The 22,484-nt window shown below is 46.2% G+C and overlaps 1 protein-coding gene across 1 annotated transcript in view; it reads right to left on the reverse strand.

The window, feature by feature from the left end:
- Positions 1 to 2,968: 2,968 nt before the first annotated feature.
- midn (midnolin) overlaps positions 2,969 to 22,484 on the reverse strand; it is a 29,721-nt gene continuing 10,205 nt past the window's right edge. Inside the window, exons 5-8 of the mRNA XM_023970975.2 lie at positions 16,767 to 17,294; positions 15,442 to 15,574; positions 14,885 to 15,214; positions 2,969 to 6,521 (exon numbers count right to left, since the gene is read on the reverse strand). Of these exons, the coding sequence (XP_023826743.1) occupies positions 6,259 to 6,521; positions 14,885 to 15,214; positions 15,442 to 15,574; positions 16,767 to 17,294 (1,254 nt within the window). The 3' untranslated portion in view covers positions 2,969 to 6,258. The remainder of the gene's footprint in view (positions 6,522 to 14,884; positions 15,215 to 15,441; positions 15,575 to 16,766; positions 17,295 to 22,484) is intronic.

Consider the following 22,484-nt stretch of genomic DNA (forward strand, 5'->3'; position numbering starts at 1 on the left):
CCTAATGACATCATTGTGAAACATTCCATTAGCATTTCACTCTTTCTTATGAACATTTTATCAACTCGTCTTTGAGATATTAGCTACTAGAGTTCTTACTTTGCGTTTGGTGTACTGAAAATACTCTGATGTCCGTCTTTTACTTTTTTCTGCCATTTTTCTACCTGGCTGGCTGGCTGCCGTCTAGCTGCACACACAACACATTTACACAACATAGCGTACAACCTTTTCTAATTTTTATAGTTTGTTTCATATTGGCTGGCTTCCACAATAGCTGAATTGTAAAGCTAGCGAGCACCAACTCCGTTTCTGTGGTGTTTGCCATAATCTTAAAAAAAAAAAGGTGAAATAAATAAATGTAAAAAAGTTCACTAGCGACAATTTAGCTTTTGCAACGAGACCATTAAATATATTTAAGACAATGGTATAAGGAGTGTAGTTCTGTTCAGTTTGGACTTCAGTTTATCGCCAACCTTATCACAGGGACTTTGAAGCACTACAGCTGCTGATCTTGGAATAAACTAACGATAGCAAAGATTCCATCTTTGACGACGCCACATTAATGGAATAGGTACTAGCTAGCTTGCTAGTTAATGTTTGCTTTAGTTTGCGCGCTAGCTCTGCAAATTCAGCTAGTGTGTGAACCCTGCCAACATAAAAATGTAAACATTGCTATGGCGCGATGACTGGATTAACCTCACGTCAGTTACGTACATGTGCCTTTCAGACAGTAGATACGAACTCTATAACATTGCCAGCTAAAGAACTGGCAGTGGATCAAACCATTGTGAGGCAAAGGGAGGGGTGGTCGCAATCTTTTGAAACTTAAAAAGGCGCTATTAAGTGTCTATAATCAGCACAACTGCTTTCATTGCGTATTATTAATATTATTGAAATTACATAGTTATGTTTACAGTGATAGATTGGGGGGGACAAATCATATTTTTCCCAGGATGGGGGGGTCGTGTCCCCCCCGTCCCCCCTGGGATTTCCGCCTATGTTTGGTTTGTATGTCTGTATTTTAACTAGCATGGTTTTAAAAATAAAGAGGAAGAGAAATTCTATTCATGAAAACTTTGGAAACAAGGCAAAATAATGGAATGGAGAAACTGAAATGTGTTGAAATCGAACATGCCTTAAAAAAATATGCCTTAAAATAAATGTTAAACTGTCTTCTGCCTCTGCTTCCTGATGCCTGCTCAATCCCAGACCTTTCACCTTTCAACCTCGTGACAAATACACAAACTGTAAAGACATCAAAATGTACAGGGGGTGCAATTGGGTTTGTGATATTTTCAGCAAATGTATGTCAGCATCTTTTTTCTCAGTTGTGTTTTTGTTTGTTTACAGCTATGGGTTTCTCCTAACTGATCAAAAGCCAGAGCAGACAGACAGTTATGACAGTTATGGTAACAGGCAAACCTAATTTCTTACACACCTGCACCAAGGAATGTCTGCCTGCTAGACGTTTGATGCCACCAATTCTACTCTACCCGATTACATTATCATCCATACATTCTATTGTTTTCTGAGGGGTGACCAAATCAATAACTCCGGGGTACCCCAGGGTTCAACACTGGGTCTCTTTACATTTCTCCCCCACATGGACTCACATACTGTATATCATCGGAATAGTTACTTCTCTTATTATGATAGAGGTTTCCCTTATATTTTCTGAGTTCTAGTCCTATTCTCAGCTAAAAGGGTCAATGAGAGTTTAGTACTGAGAACTGATCCTGAATCAAATGGGAGGACGCTGATCAATGTCTAATCTTTCGTTGATATTCTGCATTATGGGCTTCCTTATTAAAGTGGTATGTCGAGGATTTATTCACTGCTGTACGCCGTGTACCTGGTGGGTAGAGAAGGGCAGCAAGTGGGATGGTTTGATTATCTGCATCTATCATCATGGAGAAAGAAAGGGGTGAGGGATAGATCTCTACAGTCCTTTGCTATTATCTTCACCATCAACATGGAGGTGCAACCAAGGCTATACATCTGCTGGCTGGAGGTTGGCACAGTTGCTATTTATTGCATTCTAATCAGATAGCAAAAGCATCATGCTCTGATAACACGTCAGAGATAAAAGAAGAACCAGATATTTGGTCAAAGTAGATTATTAGTAATTGCAAAAGGACTCCGAACTTCATAGTACTACACAGCACTTTAGCACTTAATGATAAAATTTAACAAATTGCTTCTTCCTCTTAAGTGTTACTCTACTGTACCCCCACCCACAGGTATTAGCTCCAAAAAATGATCGTCCATAATTTAACAGACCTCGTTACAAGATCACTATAGCAACACACATTACCAATTCCAAAACAGCCATTTCCAAAATGTCCCAGCTTTGCTGCTTCTGCCCTGTAAATAACATCTGAGCAGACACATTCTGAGCAGCAATGCCTTGACATACAGTAGCTTTGTCCTTTCAAGTACAAGTCTTTCAGGCATTTCCGCATCACCAAGTCATGCTGTTCTGTTCTGAGCAGCCTTCCTTCCCCAATGTGAGAGTGTGTGCTTCAGAACCTGACGATGTAACTGCAGGCGTCAGAGAGCTCGCTGCACATGTTCCACTTGCTTACTGCTCTTATCTCTCTCCAATCTGTCACTCCTTTTCTCTTCTCTACTCCCTCTCATCCTCAGCCTGACTGACAGATAGGGAGATCTCATCTGTCTGTTCTTTCAGCCCTGGGAGCTTCTCTCTCTCTCATCTATCATTCTCCCTAGTGGTAAAATGAGCCAGCAGATATACTAGCTAACATATTGCCATTCTATATGATGGGTAAATTGATACTTTATTAATGTACTTCCTAGCTCTTCTGCTTTTTAATAATGTAATTGCTATCTGATTACCTTAAGAAACAGACTCTCGTACGAAATACAACTCTTATTTGGTACATTTCACTCAATACTCAAAACGCAATATTCTTCAATAAGGATTTGAACACCGACACGGACAATTGGGTCTACTCATTTTGTATTTTTATTTATTACCTAAAAAAGAAAAATGTTCTATCACAAGTCACACTGAAATGTATTGCTTAAGAAAAAAATATATTGATATATTTTTTTGTTTTTTGGGGAAACATGATTTCCATTATATTCCATKAAATAGGACATAGGAATTAGTCATTGCTATGTCCCAACCACCTTGTCCCACTTATACAAATGCACAAAGAAATACATCATTCACAGTTACCGTTTTGGTTTCATAAATGAATACAGTCACACATGTGCTACACCGGTCTATAGCTAGAACATTGTAAATTGTATTCTTGACTCTTGTCATTATTTTCAATGGTTGGCTACAAGAAATAACAGGCAACTTAAATGACGTGAACAAACTGTTTTTTAAATGCCCTCCCCATCCCCTCTTTTGTCCCATCTCATCCCATGTCATCTTTTAATATTTAGGTGTTTTTTTAGATTTTTTTTTAAAATTTCACACATAAGTGAGGCACACACAGAGTATATTTCATACATGTATACAAAATTCTATTAAATTTAGGGGGGAGTAATTTGTCCTTTGAAATGTCTTATCCAAGGAGACAGGAAGTGCATGTCATGTCATCTCACATCCTCAGAGGACACCTGCCAAGTCAGTCAGGCCACTTTGTTGCCATAGTTGCACATTGCAGTCAAAACTTCCACCTCAGGTACTTTGTTTTGTCAATGTGTTGATTTTCAGCTTGTTGGTGGGCAGGACAGAGTGGAGGATTTTGACAAAGTAGACCAACAAACATGGCAACACAATGGAGAGAAAATGGGAAAACCGATTGAGGAACAAACACATCAATATTAATTCACTCAACGTGCTTACTCCTAAAAACTACAGCTCTCGTGTCGTTACAGACTCTTATATGAATTAATTCATTAATCAAAGGAAATAATTTGTTCATCTTATATCTGACACACTCTGCAAGGGCAACGTTTAAGGCACAGAAGCCTTGACATAAGACTCCACCCTTTAAAAGCACAAACAAGAGATGCCCAATCCTCAGTGACAATAGCATTGTGACAAAATACAGGTAAAGAAAGAAACCGTGTCCCCCCAGTCCACACCTGTCTTGTTTAGTGAAAGATAAGGCCACTTAAAAAAAGAAGAGGTTCACCAAACAAGGTAATCTCTCACTGCAAACTCTTTGAGTGCAATCATGGTAGGGTGGTCAGACATTGTGTGTTTCTCCATACAAGTTTGGGTTCGGGGATGTGTACACTGGTCCAAAGGGTTTCCCTGTTAGTTACTCCCAAACATGCACCTTGTTGAACACTATGTTATTAAGTAGGCTGGGGGGGGGTTATAGTTGGCTGCTGCCTGGGTACTTGTCTCTGTGTTGAGGAGATCGGTGTTGGTTGAACTAGCGTTCAGGGAGGAAAGTCAGTTGCTCTTTGCTCATGATCATCACAGTCCAGGGAATGTTCAGTTCAGGGTAAGATATGAGTCCAGTCTTCTGTTTTGGTTTGCTTTGAGAATACTTGGAGCAGGACACTGCTGTTGTTTTTCAGAACATAAAAACCTAACCAACAAAAGCAGCTGATCATTATTCATGCATGTTTTACCTCTTCTTCAAAGCACCCATTTCTCCTCTATTTGTTTTCTTCCAACAACAACAAAATTATCAGGATAATTCACACTTTTTGCATGCAAAGAAAAGTTACTATTTTCCCCGTCTATCAAAGTCCCATGTAGCAGCAAATCTCTTAGAAAGTCTGTCAAAGGCCTAATCTGATATGTGAGGGAATCCACTGGTGGAGGCACTAGTTGATGAAAGTGGAGACAGGTTCCCTGCTTGGGATTTCTTAGCTTTCTTCCACCTCTCCTTTCCAATAGTAGAAAGTAGCTTGACGTAATCACATTGTTCTAACAAGGGCCTTGGTTAAAGTGTGATGTAGGTTCAAAAAGGAATATATGGGACATGTGTCTACATCATCTCAATGGTAAGGAATCGTCTGTACCGAACCTCCATGGTTTGAGTGACAAAAGGGATGAATCAGCCCTCGCAATGAATATACACAAATGTCACACACACACACACACACACACACACATTTGTGATCCCCACCTATAAGTGAAATAGGTCTGTAAGACACAAGTTGGATTCAATGGGATTTCTTCTCCATTATTTGTTTGTGGCTATATGACCCTAATGAGGGAATGAGCTGATGAATGATTGGATGAATACGTTTGTTAGTTATCAATTTAATGAATGGCTTGACCCAAGCCAAACTGGACTCATGTTTTTTAAAACAGCAGATGAAAAGTTAAATAAACAGATTTCTTTCCAAATACATTTTTAAATCATGATTTTAAAATCCTCTAAAGCACTCCATTAATATTATCTTTGTTTATTAATGAATGAATTCCTATTAATATCCTACTGTATGTCACTGAGGTTGCCGTTCATGTAATAGTCTGAACTTTAGTCAAATGCCCATTTCCCATGAGTCATTGCTCCTCATATCCTACTTCCTGCACACTCTGACCTGCTGTTCCAAAATCATGAAAAATTGGCAAATCAACGACTACTTTTGAAACTGTCGATGAAAACCTGAATGCTTTGTGAACAGTGCTACATAGTTCTTTAGAAAAAAATAAAATAACAATACATTTCAAATGAAAATAAAAAGATAACCCTATAAGTAAAAAGTTGACTCTGGTCGGTGAAGTGGAGACCTAGAATGCCCATTAGAGTAGGCCAGGGATGGCTCTGGGGCCAGCGGTTGTCTGTCTGTCCTGTGTAGTTACACCACGGCCCCAGCCACCATCACTCCTGCTCACAAGTCCAGTGTGGATCTCTCTCCAGAGTTCTGCTTGAAAAAAATCGATGGGAAAAAAAACACACCAAAACACCACTACCACCACCATCTAAGTCTGCTATGCTCAGTTCTGTTTTTCTCTTCTCATAGGCAGTACGTATTTGCAGTCTATATGCATAACTGTAGTCTCGTAAGTCCAGACATATCCGTTCCCAGTCTAAATGTCAAAAATCTGTTTCTGTTGTTTATTTCTAATGGTAGGAGGCTGTGGAGGACATGACAAGATGAAAGTCAGCAGGGAGCCTTTTGGTGTGACAGTTGGTTGTCCCACCGAGAGAAGACCATGACCAGCTTTCTTCCCTCTCTCTTTTTTTTTCATGCTCCACACTCTGCTCCAGCCTGTTTTCCACACCTCCGAAACCATCCCCAACTTTCTCTCGCTTAATCCCAGAGTCTGGTTCTCCATTATCCAGCCAATCGGTATCCTCGTCTTTATCATTACGCCATGACGAACTCGGACTTCATGTCGGCCTTGACGTCGGGCTTCCACACAGAGTCGTCGAAGTCGAGGTCCATGGATCCCTCGCTGGACACACTGCTGTTGCTGTTGCTGCGTCCCGCCTTGCGGTTGGGCAGCCAGTGGTAGGGCGCTCTGGAGTCCCGCCTTGCCTTCCTGCGCAGGCGCTTCTGCTGCATCAGGAGCTGTAGACGCTCCACCTTGCAGCGAGTCGCACGGTTCTCTGTCTGACGCACACGGTCACCTGGAGGAGGGAGGAAAGGAAAGCAGAAGGTCAATGAACAGACCAAACCAGCTTTTTTCAAACAATCATACTTTCCCATTACCTTTTGATACACCCTGCTTTGCAAGATGTATAAAGTACAGTAAATAAATAAAGCATTGGTAGGAGAGGTTGTATATGTAATGGAGGGGAGAGGGAACAGAGAGCTCTGTTCAGTGTGCATCCAGTGTTATCTAAGGCCAGGCAGAGAAGAAATAAACTCAGACTGGAGGGATGACTATGCTGCAACTCAGACAGAGAGAGACAAAAAGACATGCTGCTGTGGTCATTCTTAAGGGCCTGAAACACACCACACACACACACACCACACACACACACACACACACACACACACACACACACACACACACACACACACACACACACACACACACACACACACACACACACACACACACACACACACACACACACACACACACAACTAATCACATACAGTGGTTAGTGTCTGGAGTGTGCAGTGAAAACCCCACTGTTTCTATTAGCCCTGTGTCCTTCTTCACAACCCCCCAACACTGTTTGGGAGAAAATGACTGGGACAGAAGTCTCCTTGAAATCTCACAATCACAGAGAGAACACACTCACTCATTCTTGCACAGAACACACACACACACACACACACACACACACACACACACACACACACACCACACACACACACACACACACACACACACACACACACACCACCAACACACACCACACACACACACACACACACACACACTACACACCCTCTAATTTCTGCCTATCATATGCAGACACATAACTACGACTGGCAATCCAAATGAGTGCCATTGTCAGAGCTGTGTGACTAAGTCCATTTCTAGCTGTTGATGTGCTTATATGAGAGACTGATGTTCAAGGAGAGGCCTCTGGTTCCATTGTGAATGGCTGCCCACACCACACAACTCAACCTTCATTTCATTTAGAAATATATTCGGGAGCTGGGGAGGAAGGCAAGCACAATCTATTAGCTAGCTCCATTAGTATCGGTCTCGGAATGAAAGAATGGCCTGGAATGTCAATAACCCAAAGCCCTCTCTCTCGAAAACACACAAACACGGACAAACACACAAAGCACATACACACACACACACACACATGCACGGGCACACTCATGCACACACAAACACATTAGTGTGTACACACTAACACACAAACACACACAGCAGCCGCAGCAGCAGTAGCTTTTAACATGGATCGATGGCAAATGAAAAAGACCTATTGATTAAACCTTAGCTCTAGTGCAGCCACCCATCTCCAGCCGAGGACACTGCTATTGGCTTTCAATAGAAAATGCAAGCGAATGGAAATTGTAAGGGAAGAGAGCTTGGCTTCTTCTTTATGGCTGCAGCATCCTACTCCCAGCTCATTGATCCATCACCCTCCCACTGCCTCCCCTTACCCCTCTACCCTCAGCCCACCACCCCCCTTCATGGGCCAGTCTCCCCAGAGAGGGCTAGGTGGGGCGGAAGGGTGGAGGGGAGGGGAGGGGCGCGGGCAGTGGAATTCCGCCCCACGGGTGATGGGGAATGGGGGAGGGGAGGGGCGCGGGCAGTGGAATTCCGCCCCACGGGTTATGGGGAATGGGGGAGGCGAGGGTAAGGGATCATATGTAGCTGGCAGTTTTTCACAATCAATTGTGCCCTCTCTCCTCCTCCCCCATCGGAATGAATTCCTGACTCTGTGTGGGCTTCATTTACCTCTTCCCTTCATTTGCTTATCGGATTGAGCAGAGCGATTCTCTGGCTATAAATATTCACTACTCCTGGCAATGCATGCTAACTAACTCTCAGCCCTGCTGGTGCTTCAGGAAGAATAGAGCTGAATGGAGGAGCACTGAATTAAATAGTACAAGTTCTATTTTGCACAAGTTATTCTACGTTTTCCTCACTAGATAAGACTGTGTGTCTACATGAGGTCCTATGCCACAGGACTATATTTCCTGCCTGGTATATATTATAGGGGGTAACTAGTGGGTTATTGTGTGTTAGGGGCATTGTTCAGCTGCCTGCATGTGAAGGCTATACATTCTGCCAGGGGCTTTGTTCCCCCTGGGCCCCTCCTCTCCTTCCCTCTCCTCGGCTAAGTCATTACAGAGCTCCCTTCAATTACACAGAAAAGAAACCCCACCACATGCCCTCTACTTTCTCTCTCTTTTGCACTCTCTCTCAGAGAGAAAAGGGATTTCTCTCCTCTCCAGCTGCCCTTTATTTATCTCTCTCCCTTCTTCTCTCTCCCTCGCTCTCTAGTCTAAAGCCACAGACAAACGTGGGGTTGTCTCCTGCACCTCAAAGCTGGTCAGGCGTGGGTCACATAGCTCAAGCCCTGCTTAATGAGGAGTGACTGGCGCCTGGGGCGCGGACTCCTTATAGAACACACACACACAGGAGGGAGGGAATGATAGAGGTGGATGGGGGCAGGGAGAAAGAACACAAAGGCATAGCGCAAACACTAGCAGGGTGAAACCCTCCACATCTTCCTTATTGTTGGTTTCTCTATGGCCTGACAAACACAGCTCTCTGACGCACTCAGCACTGAGGAGGAGGAAGTAATAACACATATTTTCTTGGAAGCCACCACAGGCAAATATTAGGCAAGGGACCGGTCAGGAGCAGAGAGAACAAGGAACATACAACAGAGGGCATTCCCTCCCTTTCTTTCTTCCTCCCCTCTCTTTCTCTCTGGTTATGCAACCTTCCTGCACCCTGTGCTGCTCCTCCATCAGGACTGTATCATCTCTACCCGTCCCCCCTTGGAGCGGAGCTGTGTGTGTCCTCAGTACACACTTTCACAGGCCCAGTAAAAGCCTACAGTAACTAAAGGCATTGACAGGAGTGCACCACAGTCACAGAGCTGTAGCTGACTGAGCTATGAGGACAAAACCCTCTCCAGCTCCCCCCTGCTGTCCAGCTGCTCAGGGCAGGCCACAGAGGACCACGTACAACATAGTGCAGGGACAGAGGAGCACAGCAGAACAAACCACATGGGAGGGGTGTGGGTGGTAGTAGGGGTGGTATGGAGGGGGGGAGGAGGTAGAGACTAACCCAAAAGCCCCTGTGGAATCCCAGAACTCCACCCAGCCAAAAAACACTCCACACCCTCTACTGTTTCCGAGAATGACTGCATACACTTCATAAACACACAGGCTACTTTCACAACAGGTTGGGGGGGGGGGGGGTATCTCAGCTGGGCTGTGGCAGTAGCAAGGCAGAGAGAGACAGAGACAGAGAGACCGAGACAGAGAGAGAGACAGAGACAGAGAGACAAGACAGAGAGACAGAGGAACAGAGACAGAGAGACAGAAAGAGAGAGACAGAGACAGAGAGACCGAGACAGAGAGACCGAGCAGAGAGAGAGAGAGAGACAGAAACAGAGAGACCAAGACAGATATAGTGAGACCGAGACAGATACAGAGACAGAGACCGAGACAGATACAGAGACCGAGACCAAGACCAAGACCGAGACCGAGACCGATCAACTCCCATATCTATTGGGTGAAATGCCAGTGTGGCATCACAGCAGCAAGATTTGTGACCTGTTGCCACAAGAAAAGGGCAACCAGTGAAGAACAAACACCATTGTAAATACGACCCATATTTATTTTTAATGTATTTTCCTTTTTGTACTTTAACATTGTTACAACACTGTATATAGGCATAATATGACATTTGAAATGTCTTTATTCTTTTGGAACTTATGCGAGTGTAATGTTTACTGTACATTTGTATTGTTTATTTTATTGTTTGTTTAGTATCTACTTCACTTTCTTTGGCAATGTTAAAATGTGTTTCCATGGCAATAAAGCCCTTGTATTGAATTGGAGAGAGAGACACGAGAGACAGAGAGACAGAGAGAACAGAGAGACAGACAGACAGACAGACAGACAGACAGACAGACACAGAACAGCAGACAGACAGAACAGACAGACAGGACAGACAGACAGACAGACAGAACAGACAGACAGACAGACAGACAGACAGACAGACAGACAGACAGACAGACAGACAGACAGACAGACAGACAGACAGACAGACAGACAGCTACAGTAGTACAAATACAGAGGAGATTAAAGGAGCTTCTCCTCCTATTGTTTCCTTATAGATTCCGCTTCATTAACAGTTGTCCAAGTGTTGTTYATTGTTTGTTTGCCTTCATAATTCTTGTGATCTCACGGAAGGAGAGTGTTGTTTGCCGAGCATCAGGGCCCAGTTTTTCAAAAGCTATCTATCTTGAGTTCGCCTATCCAATAGGATTACATGCATAGAAATATAATTAATAGAATGGGAAAATCATTGACTTGAATGGGGACTCCTATTCTATTCATTTTAATTCTGATAGCTGACATCCGAAAAGATCTCTTTTAAAAAACTGGGCCCCAGGGGATCAAGTAGAGTGTGTGAAGGCTCAAACTGCAGCAAAAATAGCCTGAGTTTAAATACAGGAAGAACCTTGCTTTTTACAGTCTTGTCGTAAATCCCACCAAGATCTACAGGAGCTGAATGGGACCTGATCCTTGCATCCTCCATTTGTATCCAGTAGTGGAGCCCCACCTATTCTAGAGTCACTAAAACTGAAAARGTAATACATTCACACAATTCCCATTTATTCCCCAATAATAACCTGACACTCTTAGGCATATTACTCTGAGGAAAGCCAAAGTCATTTTCCAAAACATGACACAGAGCCAACCCTCTGCGGCTTTGCCTTTCCCCCTGTGCTCCTCTACTCTCCTAGTCATCCATACATCACTGCAGCTACAGGCCCATCCTCCAACACAGACATTCCTGGTTGGCTTGAGCCCTGAGCACAGCCCAGAGGGTAAACACAGGCCTGGAGAACATATAGCCCTGCCTTTGTCCTGCCATCCATCCTAGCCATCCGGAGCCCAAACAAGAAGACAGAGAGACAGAGATAGGAAGAGGTAGAGGAAACCCAGAGGAAAAGGGCCAAACTGAGGGAGTCAGACCAGTCAAAAGGAGCAAACGTCCCCGTTTTGACAGACGTTGAAAGGGCATCGACAGCCCTGCAGGGGCACGAGCTCTTAAATGACTTTTAGGCGCAATTAACATTCTCTTCTTTTTTCTCCCTCTCTCGTCATTAGACAATGAAAGGGCACCTGACACGGTTGGTTAGCTGGCACTATTATAGGTCGAGGCTGATAGGTCAGGGACGGGGTTAGACGGCTCGGTTACTGTTGCTCATCAACATGTGTGTGTTTCACTGGCCGGGTGGCTGCTTACATGCTCGCTGACAGCCTGGCGATGCTGGTCAATGAATTATGCATAGTGCCCTGGTGCCCTAGCTTGGTGGGTCAACCATGCAGAAGCACGACAGACAGAGTGAGCAGGGTGAGGGATCAGGGCACCTGGTCAGGTCGACACTGATACCCACACACACGTCAGAAACAAGGAGAGGAGACAAACATAGTCCAGAGATGAAGAAAGGACTGAGACAGAGGTTAAATAACAGGGAGGACCTGGCAAAGAGCTTCCACGGTAGAACAGAGCTAGCGGTTCAGAATTAGCCATGTTGACAATGCTAACACGAGGCAGTGGCAGACTACAGAGCGTTAACATTTCAACACAGATTTGTCTTCCAGTAGAATGCACCGACTGCAAAGGCCATTCGCTCTGGGCTGGATTAAACAAGCTGGGAGAGGAATTTAGCCATTCCCACCCAATCCCTCTATCGCTAGCTCTCTCTCTCTCACTCTTTCTCTCTCACTCTCTTACTCTCTTTCTCTCTCTCACTCTCTTTCTCTCTCTCACTCTCTTTCTCTTTCGCTCTCTTTCTCTCTCGCTCTCTTTCTCTCCGTGCACACACAGCTCCACCCTGCCTCCCTCAGCCAGAGCCAGAGCTAGACTAACCTGACCTGACAGATAGTGAGGAGATGGGAGGGAGGGAGGAAGAAACAGGAGGGGGAGGAGAGGAGAGTTACCCCATCCCTTCCTTTTTTTCACAACTCATTTTGTTCCCTTTTCCCCTATCTGTTGAACCAAGCAGCTGCAGACGGGTGSGTCTTAAAATCAGGTCTAATCCTGAGGCATGGAGGGCTCCCTCACTCCATACTTTCCTCCCTATTTTTCTCTTTCCTTCTCTCTCCCTTCTTCTCTGCCCTACAATGGCTGAGCCTGGTTCCCTGCATGGAGCCTGGGTCACAGCAGACAGACAAAGGACTGTGCCGGGCAGCAGGCTAGGGGTCCCACTGAGCACAGGAATTCAGCTAACAATTAGCCTAACACCCCCTTCTAAAGTCCTCCCCTCAGAACCTAGCCACAGGCCCTGCCTCTGGCCCTGGGCCTAACAAAGACCTGCACGCAGCAGTCACCACCACCAAAATCAGCCATGCTGCCACCCCACAACCAAAACTAGACTTTTCTAGCTAGTTAGCTAGATTAGCTTTTCCAGCCATCTCCGGATCGATCAAAGCTCTTTATTCAAAGCCCTCTTCTATCCTCCCGTTTCTGCACATTAACTTGCAGTGGAAAGGGTAAAGGCTCTCTGGAGATAGCAGAGCTATGTGACATTTTCAAGAGGCTGTCTCAACCTGAGGTAACGAAACACAGACATTAAAGGTCTGAGAAGGTACTAAGCAGTAAGCATAGGTTATTCCTGTAGTCCAATGGAAGCGGGCTTCTACGAAGAGTTAAGCTGTGAAGTCTTTCACCAGGTGTTGGCTGATAAGACCGTCGTCTCACGGTTTCATCGGAGCACTTAGTCATCTGCCTTCTAAAATGTTCCTCCTGAAGCATTCCGAAGTCACGAAGCTAAACAGACAGGTCTGTACATACAGAAAAGCCCCAGCTCATCCATTGATAAGCGAGTGGATTCAGCCAGTCGCCAGTCTGACTCCAAAGGCATTTATTTAGCCCTTAGTTGTTTTCAGTGCAAGTACAAATGAATCTGTGGGCAGTTAGCAGAGGCCGGATATAAACAACAATCTTATGAAGGAGGTTTAATGTGTGTTCTCTACAAACACAATGTGCATTCTTTTAGCACTCCATTCTTTTAGCATAAATCTATCTATTTAAAGTCAGAGTGAACACAAGCTGCCATTGATGGTGTCCTGGGCTGGACGAGACCAGAGAGAGATGTATTTTACAGATGAGGCTAGTTTTGGACAGCGACTGAGGAAGCAGTGGGACGGCCCATTCACGGGAGAGACGGGGGAGAGTGGGACAAAGAAAGAGAGAAAAAGCATGGGGTGACGACTGAGTGGAGGAGTGGGAGAGGGGTAGTGGTGAGGGAAGGGGGCTTCCTGGGTTAAGAAAATAAGCATGTATTATTCAACTGTGCAGAACTTTTTTATAGGGCTCACTGGGTACTGCAGAGTTCCCTGGATGTTCCGTGAACTTTCGGTCCGTGCTTCGATTACGTGCTCCATTCTATCGCAATGCCAAGTTACAATACAAGTGCTGATGTCAGTCCTTGTCTACCATGGAATTCATGTTTTTCTTTCAAACAAAGAGACCACATAAAACTTTAATCAGAGCTATTCAGAGATCCTCCTCCACTATCCATCTCTATTCAACATGCAACAAGAGCAGACTCATGGAAGAACAGTTCAATTTCCTCTGGTAAAGTTTAAACAAGCAGAGCGTGGACAATGCGCTTCAGCACTAAGACTACCTGACACATGCCTGTGAATGTTATCAGTGGTGAGGATCTGTCCTAGCCTCTGTGTGGAGGGCAGTAATCACCAGTCCGGCCCTCCGAGGGGTAAACCTATCCCCTCAGCCCAGAGACAAAGAGAAGTCTTCTGCTGCGGCTGGGTCTGCCAGACAACTGAGCCTGATGGAACAGCCCTACAGGAGCTTCTCCTTCCCCCCGTACTCCTCTCCTCCTCTCCTCCAACCCCCGCAACAACCTCTCTGCCAACCTCTGTATTCCCTTTCTTTCTCTTTCCTTTTGAGCAAGGTTCTGAAAAGTCATTCTGAGAGTTGAAAGAAAAAGCTTGTTTATCATAATTGTGTTTATCAGAACTGGCATCTGATCCAATTGTCTTATCGAGTCCAGCAAAACGTGGGCATAATAAGTTGAACAGCATTTGAACAGAAACACAACGGCAGAAACAAAGCCGTTGATGAATCCTCTTATGGGCTCTACAACAGACCAGCGGCTCATCTAAATTCCTTAACAAGCTCTTGACTAGAGTCCTTTCAATCACTCTCATCCACAACAACAACATCTGTTGCTCTGCTGCAAGGGGGCTCAAAGACAGTGAAGGGGCGTGTGTGTGTGTGTGTGTGTGTGTGTGTGTGTGTGTGTGTGTGTGTGTGTGTGTGTGTGTGTGCGTGCGGGATGTTATCAATGCTCACCAGGGGGCTTGCACATGCGGATCTGGCTCTGGCACTGCACCAGCGGGTGGAGGGGGGATGAGATGGGGTTTCTGGCGGGCACCGAGGTAGCTTTGGCAGAGATGCCGGCGATGCCAGAGGTGGTGGCTGGGGGCGAGGGAGGGGGTGAGGGCGGCGTGGAGGCGGGGGAGGGTGAGCCACACTGCGTCTGGTAGCGGAGCTGGGTGAGGGAGGGGGGCACGCCCTGGTAGTGGCGCGTGGCACTCAGGAGGTCGTTGAGGATCTGCAGGATGGTGCCGATGTCTCGTCTGGGCCGCCCAGTGCTGTCCTGACAGTTAGGATGCAAAGTGCCTGAGGGAGGGTAGGAAACAGAGACAGAGAGAAAAAGAGAGAGAGAAAAAGAGAGAGATGGAGAGAGTGTTACAAACCACTACAACTCCCCTCATCTCCAATCTAACCACAGATAACACCCCCACCCAGACCCAGTAGGACACAGCAGTAATCTGAGCCGCTGACAGAGTGCTATGTCATAGTCTTAGAGTTAAAGCCTTATTGTAATGCTATTGGCCCTCACTCACCTGAAAAAGTCCCTGAGAAGACCCCAGGAGCGTGGTTGACAAAGCTTTCGATGATGGCACCTGGTTTACGGGAGGAGGAGGAGGAGTGCACTGAAGCACTAGTGCCGTTGCTGGGGCTCTTAGCACAGTTAGCCTGTAGAGGAGAGGAAAGGAGACATCAGTCTAATGTTAAAGATAAACCTTCAACAAACCAACACTCTCCTGCAGTGAGTGATAAGAAATATACAGCCACTCGACAGTAGATTTTAGTAGTTGCATTATGAACATGAGATGCATGTATGCAATACGTGGTCATGTAAGACACACAAAGAACATGCTACTGAAATAGAACAGTTTATCAAGCGATGAAGTGGCAGTGACTTGAACCTGGTGTTGTAACATACATGTTATAATTAAGCAATAATGCCCGAGGAGGTGCGGTATATATATATTTTTTTTTTAATTGGGGGGGGGGGACCAATATACCAGGGCTAAGGGCTGTTCTTATGTACGACGCAATGTCACAAACCCCCGAGGTGCCTTATTGCTATTATAAACTGGTTACCAAGGTAATTAGAGCAGTGCAACTAAACATTTTGTCATACCCGTGGTATATGGTCTGATATACCATGCCTTTCAGACAATCAGAATTCAGGCCTCAAACCACCCAGTTTATAACAGCCATGTTGTAACAGCGAGTGATGTTGTAAGTAACCCTAATGTAAACCATGTCGTTCCTTGTATAGGGACACATAAGACTCAGAAGAAACTGAATCCTGGGAGCTCCTTTTACTGTCCCTGACAACAGACCTATCTGCTACCTGCCCTGCTTGGCCATGTGAACTGAAAGTGAAAACCTACAGGAGGAAGAGGGGGAGCAAAAAGGGGAGAGGTACGGGGACATTTCAGAGTGAAGAAGTTTCTTTTTTCATTGTTCTATGTGGCCTCTAAACTACACCAACCCATATCTGGTTTTGTTTCTGAAAACTCATAGAGTTGACTTCAGGCGAAGAGAGAGAGAGAAGACAATAACAACCAAGTTGGTGGAAATCAACTGTCATTAAAAGACTGACAGATAGCTCCTAGCTCCAGGCTGCAGTGAGAGAGGCCTGCTGACCAGCGAGACGGCTAATGATCAACAAGACAACAACCTACACAGACTAACTCATTAACTCCTCTCCCTCTTTCTTCCCTCTCTTTCTTTCATCCTTTCATCTCTCCTGGTCTCTGGCGAGGTAATAATGGTGTGTGCTGTGTCCTGGCCCGCCTTTGTGTAAGTGTGGTATGCACTGAGTAATACAGTGTTATAAAGCAGTAGTAGGTTGATTGGTTGGTGGGGGTCTTACCTCAGGACAGGGGGCTGCAGTGGGGGTGCCCTGGGGGTCGGAAGCGGGGCTGGGGCTGGGTCGACCCGGGGAGGGCTGGTGGGAGCGACTAAACAGACTGCCGGGCAGCTGGGTGGGACGAGGAGCAGGAGGAGGGGTGCTGCAGTGACTTGAGGGGGCGGAAGAGGAAGAGGGGTACATGGGAGGAGAGGGCTGGTGTGAGGGGGCAGGGGGGAAGGCCGCTGTGCTGGTAGAGGGGAAGGGCACTGGGTGGGCCTGGGACTGGTTAGGATGGGGGCGGGAGTGGGGGTGAGAGTGGTGGTGGTGGGGGGTGGGGGCGCGGGGGTGATGCCCGCTGCTGAACCCTCCAGACGCGCCTGTGGACTGTCCCATGGTGCCCTCTGTACCCCCGCGGGCGATGAGCTGCCTGTGCTGTAGGTGCTGCCCTCCGGACTGCTGGGCAGCCAACTGCAGCTGAACAAACATCATGTGATCACCTACTCGCAGCGCCAGGGTCAGAGGAGAGCGGCCGGACAGGAAGTCACTGACCTAGAGACAGGAAGAGGAGGAGAGAGTTGAGTCACCTAGTTCACGGACTATAGACTACAAAAACTCATTATATATTGAATACTTATGCAACATACATTAAATGCATACTAACTTCATGTTTAATATACCAGAAATAGGTAGGTCTATACAAACCAAGAGAAGGTCTGTTAGCTCTACATCATTGTTTTCCAGGCTTGGGGCTTTGTTAATGAGTTTAACAAAAGCACATGTATGGATGTGAAAGCAGAAAGACAGAACAGTGCATTGAGCTGCATTGAATTGCCCCAGCAGAGAGGCTGGTACGCCACACTATCCCATCCTGTAATCAATCACTGCCCTGGACACTGAAACACTGGGCTATTAACATTTGCTGGGGGGGGGGGTGAAAGGAGCTATTGGAACACACACACACACACACGCATCTAAACACACACAATCAAGCACGCACACTGGTGCACACATATACACCATGCCCACCCACTCCTGTTTCCAATGCCCCTATAGTCCAGAGTCTGAACCTCGTTCCCAGACATACAAAGGCCACCCTTCTGTTTGGCCCCCGGCCTGAAAAATCAGAACTTCGATACAGGATGCAGCGTAGACCCACTCGCCCCACAGCCTCACACACTCATAATACCCAATTGTTCAGTGGTCTGCGGCAGATCTTGAAGGGCTGCCCATTTTAGGAGCACGAGAATGGGCCCCGGAGCCAAGAATGGAGGCCCTGACCCACTCACTCCAGGCCACACCACAGAGAGCGTTGTCACGACTTGGCCGTAGGACACATTAGTGCCACACTGCTCCTACAATCTCTGTGTTGTCTCACCCTTCCAGGGACCTTGTTACTGCTCTGGTGAAGGGAGAGCATTGACGGGTCAGAGAGTCTCCCCCAGGACACTGAGGTAATGACGTCTCAGGCTCTCCCCAAATAGGAACAGAAGTACAAGAGGCTCTCAGCACTAACACAATGTGACGCTTATTTTCTGTAAGACTTCAACTTCAAGAGGGAGGGAGGAGAGTGCGAGAGAGAGAGAAAGACAGAGAGGGGGGAGAGAGCGAGAGAGAGAGAAAGACAGAGAGGGGGGAGAGAGCGAGAGAGAGAGAAATACAGAGAGGGGGGAGAGAGTGAGAGAGAGAGAAATACAGAGAGGGGGAGAGAGCGAGAGAGAGAGAAAGACGAGAAAGAGAGAGAAAGACGACAAGTTGAGAAAAAGAAAGCGAGAGAGAGAGAGGAGAGAAAGAGCACAGAGAACAGAGAGAGCGCTCCCTCCAGACCCATATGCCTTTGGAGGGTGCTTGTGTGTGTTGACCTGTTGTTAACCCTCTGAATCACCAGGCTCTGCCCTCCATCATTTTCCTCTTTCTTCAGCTTATTTATTTTTCTATCGACCGCCGGCTATCTGCAGCCACGGTGACCTTTGCACATTGGTATTGACACACAGCGGAGGAGAGGAGCAAAGGAGGGGGAGGGGGGAGGGAGGAGGAGGGACGTCACCCAACACAACACCTCTATCTCCCAGCATCTCACAATGAGCCAACACATAGGAATATAAATGTATGATTGTTCACTAGTCCTAATCACATGTCATGTTAATATAGTGGGTGTTTCTCAATATGCATATTACCGTGCTCCACACTCTCATGCTCCGAGTGCATTTTCCGAGGACATTCTCTTGAGTACATTCTTGTGAGGAGGAGTGTGGAGAACGCATAAAACATTACATTTGAGAAGCACTTGCACTCACCCTAACGTATTACCTCACACTGCATCTCCCCATTCACTGAACCTTCTTCCAGCCAGGACAATTGCAAAAATAGCGACAAATCAAGATATATACAAAGCAAACCAACCAGATAGTTTAACAGGCAAAAATGACCTAAAACTAACGTTATGCAAGGCAGATGCCAATTCTTTGTGGGTAGTTAGCTAGCTAACAACTCTTTGCGGCTATCTGGCTAGCTAACAGTAGAAGCTAGCCAGTTAGCCCTATTGACTTACAATGGGCTAGTGAGCTACGCACACTAGTGGGAATTGTAAGCAGGTAAACATGCCAAAATTAACACAGCATGTATTTACTAACGTATCAACATAAATTATGTAGTCAGGCAACATATGAGACGTGAATAGGCAACATTTGATTCCGAAGTTGGAGTGTATTTTCTCTCGCTTCAGCTCAAATAATGGCCGCCATTGATAACAACAAATATTGTATCAATGCATGCTTCAAAATATGTACGAACGGAGTACGCATTCGAGAAGTGCTCTCCATGCTCCATTTCGCATACTTTGATTTGGACTCATACTCCCACCCTCTCGGGCTCCAATTTGCGTGCTCAGAGCACGGTAGTACGCATTTTGAAAAACACCCAGGGACTGACTATGATGGTGATGATGACTAATGAAACATAATGGTGCTGTTCTTAGTAAGGGCGGGCATGGGAAAGCAGAGGACKAGCACGAGGTGAGATGGCTCTAGTAAACTCCTCACACAAAGGTCACCTGTGAGTCAACCAAGGGGGACAGGGAAAAAAGAGAGAGGGAGGCAGGCGAGGAGAGGGTGATGGAACAGAAGGAGAGGGTAGTTGATTGTATCCCTGACTGACAGCTGTCAGGAGAATGAGTAGGCAGTTTGCAAACCCCATCACACACATAAAAGACAACGAAAAGAACACACACACAAAGCCTTTGAGGGAGTCACAGCGCTGTGTTTGATCTGGGTGGAAAAGAGAGAGGGGGATGACACATCAGTGTGGCTTTGCTGAGAGAGAGGAGAGAGAATGAGCGAGACAGAGAGGAAGAACGAGGCATTCCATCTCCCTTTAAAGACTAGTGTGGATTATTCAACAAACACCAAGCTGAGATTCATGATACGTTCATACTAAGCTCCCAACCCCACATGGCAAACCTCAACTTAGACCGTCATATATGCAAGCTCCGCCTCTTGTTTTCTCTCTCCTTACGTACTCCCTTGGTACATTTGTCACTCCTGGCCCTGGCATCTCAGTCGTTGACTCATAAAGCCAAGTCTGATTCTGAAGTTTTCACCCAAACCCCACAAACGAGTATGTTCAAACACACACACACACACACACACACACACACACACACACACACACACACACACACACCACAATGTTCCCATTAGGTAATAACTGAAAAGGCCACGAGCCCACATAAACAAAAGCATTAAGCGACTTAAGCAATGGCTCCAGAACTCTCAGCCTGCCCTTAAACCGCTCACTCTCAGGTCTTTGTGGTCCATGCCTTATTTTCCCACCAGAAATAAATGAGGAACCCAAGTAAGACCCTGGGCTCAGAATTCCAGCCTGGGTCTGATCAGTCATTCCGCAACCTCATCTCAGATTGAAAGGGGAAGACAGGACGGGAAACGGGACAGGTTGCAGCTGTGAGCCCGGGGGTTGAGCCGGGGGTGGAGCCAGAGGCTGTGGACTGGAACACCTTAAATAGGTCAGTCTTCGGAGAGATGGGAGGTAACACTAACAGTTAACAGCCAGTGGGTACATGTTGCAGGAGACGCTGTTCAAACCATCATGTAAAAATATCCATGTTTCAGATAGCGTATCACTACCAAGAAAACCTGTCCGTACACGCCTTTCTGCTCTCTTGAGACAAGTCAGTATTACATTGATGTCAGGAACAAAAAAATATAGGATTTCTAGAACAAAGCAGACAAAGAGCCTCTCTCAGAGTCTTTGAGCCTTTAACCTCCTTCCTCCTTGGTGTCTTTACAAATTCCTAAGCCCTAGGAAGACAGTCGCTCCTGTCAGTCAGGACAGCTCCAGTAGAGGAGAATGACAGTGAGCTAGGGCCCCAGTTTTGTTATGTTTAGACAGAAAGGAATGGCCTCCTCATTGTTCCTATTGTCCTGACGCAGCGAGAATGGTATGCGTAGCGAAGAGCAAGGACAAACCAGTTGTCCATTTGTCTGACAAAAAGTGTACTCTGATCGGTACATTTCATAGACAGTGCTGTGATAAGTCAATGATAGCCTATCAGCTAATTGGGTGTTTGAGAAGGAACAATAGCACTATATGAACAACACCCAGTTCTCTGTTCAGTTCAACCTGACCTCCCACCATCTTGCTCTATCTGCCATTTTGTTTTGTTTTTGGGAGAGTAGCGACTGGGTGGCATTTTGTGTAGCTGTAGCAGCAGGCTTTGGTTGCTATGCAGAGAAGGGAGAATATGATAAGCAGAGACCGGGGAGGAGGGATGGGTGAGGGGATGAGGGAGAAAGAAAGGATGTAGAAGGGGGGTGGGGTGTCAGAGAGGTGATGATGAAATATTCAGAGAGTGTGCTTCTGGATGCTTTTCTCTTTTCTTCCTCCACCTCTGGGGCTGACCGGTTTAGTTATTGGGGTCCCTGTGGTTCAAGGAACTCATTTGCAGGCGTTTTTCCTTTGCACACTAAGTGTACTGAGAGACAGGCAGAAAGAAGTGGGGAGGGAGGGAGGGAGGGAGGGAGAGAGAGAGAGAGGGAGTTGGGAACAGGACTGAGCTGACATTCATGAACAACTGAGCAGAGTTTGCATCAGAGACCAGAGAGGACAGGGATCTGTGGGAGGGTTCAAGCAAAGGAATCACCCTTTTCCTTCAGCTGCATTACGGCTGAGAAGCTCCTGGTCAACCTATCAAACAGCAAGGTGAAGGAGGGAAGGGGAGAGGTGAAATTCAGAAACCAGCTTATTAACTCACCTATCGACCTAGATGTGTTGATCAAACTAGGACACAATTGATACGCTGTTTGTGCAGACTGGCGCTGGGTTAAGAAGCAATAACATGATTCTCAAAAGATAAGAAAACAAATCTATGCCCCAAATCCTAAAAGCAGCCCCCATCTTCAAAAGACCCCATCATTGGAGAGATAGCCATCTGTAATAGTGCCTGATAGGAAACAGAAAGCAAAGAGGGCGAATGAGAAACAGAAAGCCAGCTGGCCATCAGTGAATTTGATGAGCTGGGTGAAAAAAAAGAGACAGAATGGCATAATGATCAGGTTCCTGGTTCCAGCCCTCCACCCCCACTCCAGCCCTCCATCCCCCCAGCCCTCTACATTACCTCTGTTTCCAGTCAACCACAATGGCTTTGAAGGTTCTAAGGCAACATAGGCAAAGCAATCCAGTCTATTCGCTCGCCTTGACGTATTACATCTCCTGCTGCTATCACGG

Source organism: Salvelinus sp. IW2-2015, linkage group LG26 (assembly GCF_002910315.2).
Source record: "Salvelinus sp. IW2-2015 linkage group LG26, ASM291031v2, whole genome shotgun sequence".
In the NCBI taxonomy this organism is placed as follows: domain Eukaryota; kingdom Metazoa; phylum Chordata; class Actinopteri; order Salmoniformes; family Salmonidae; genus Salvelinus; species Salvelinus sp. IW2-2015.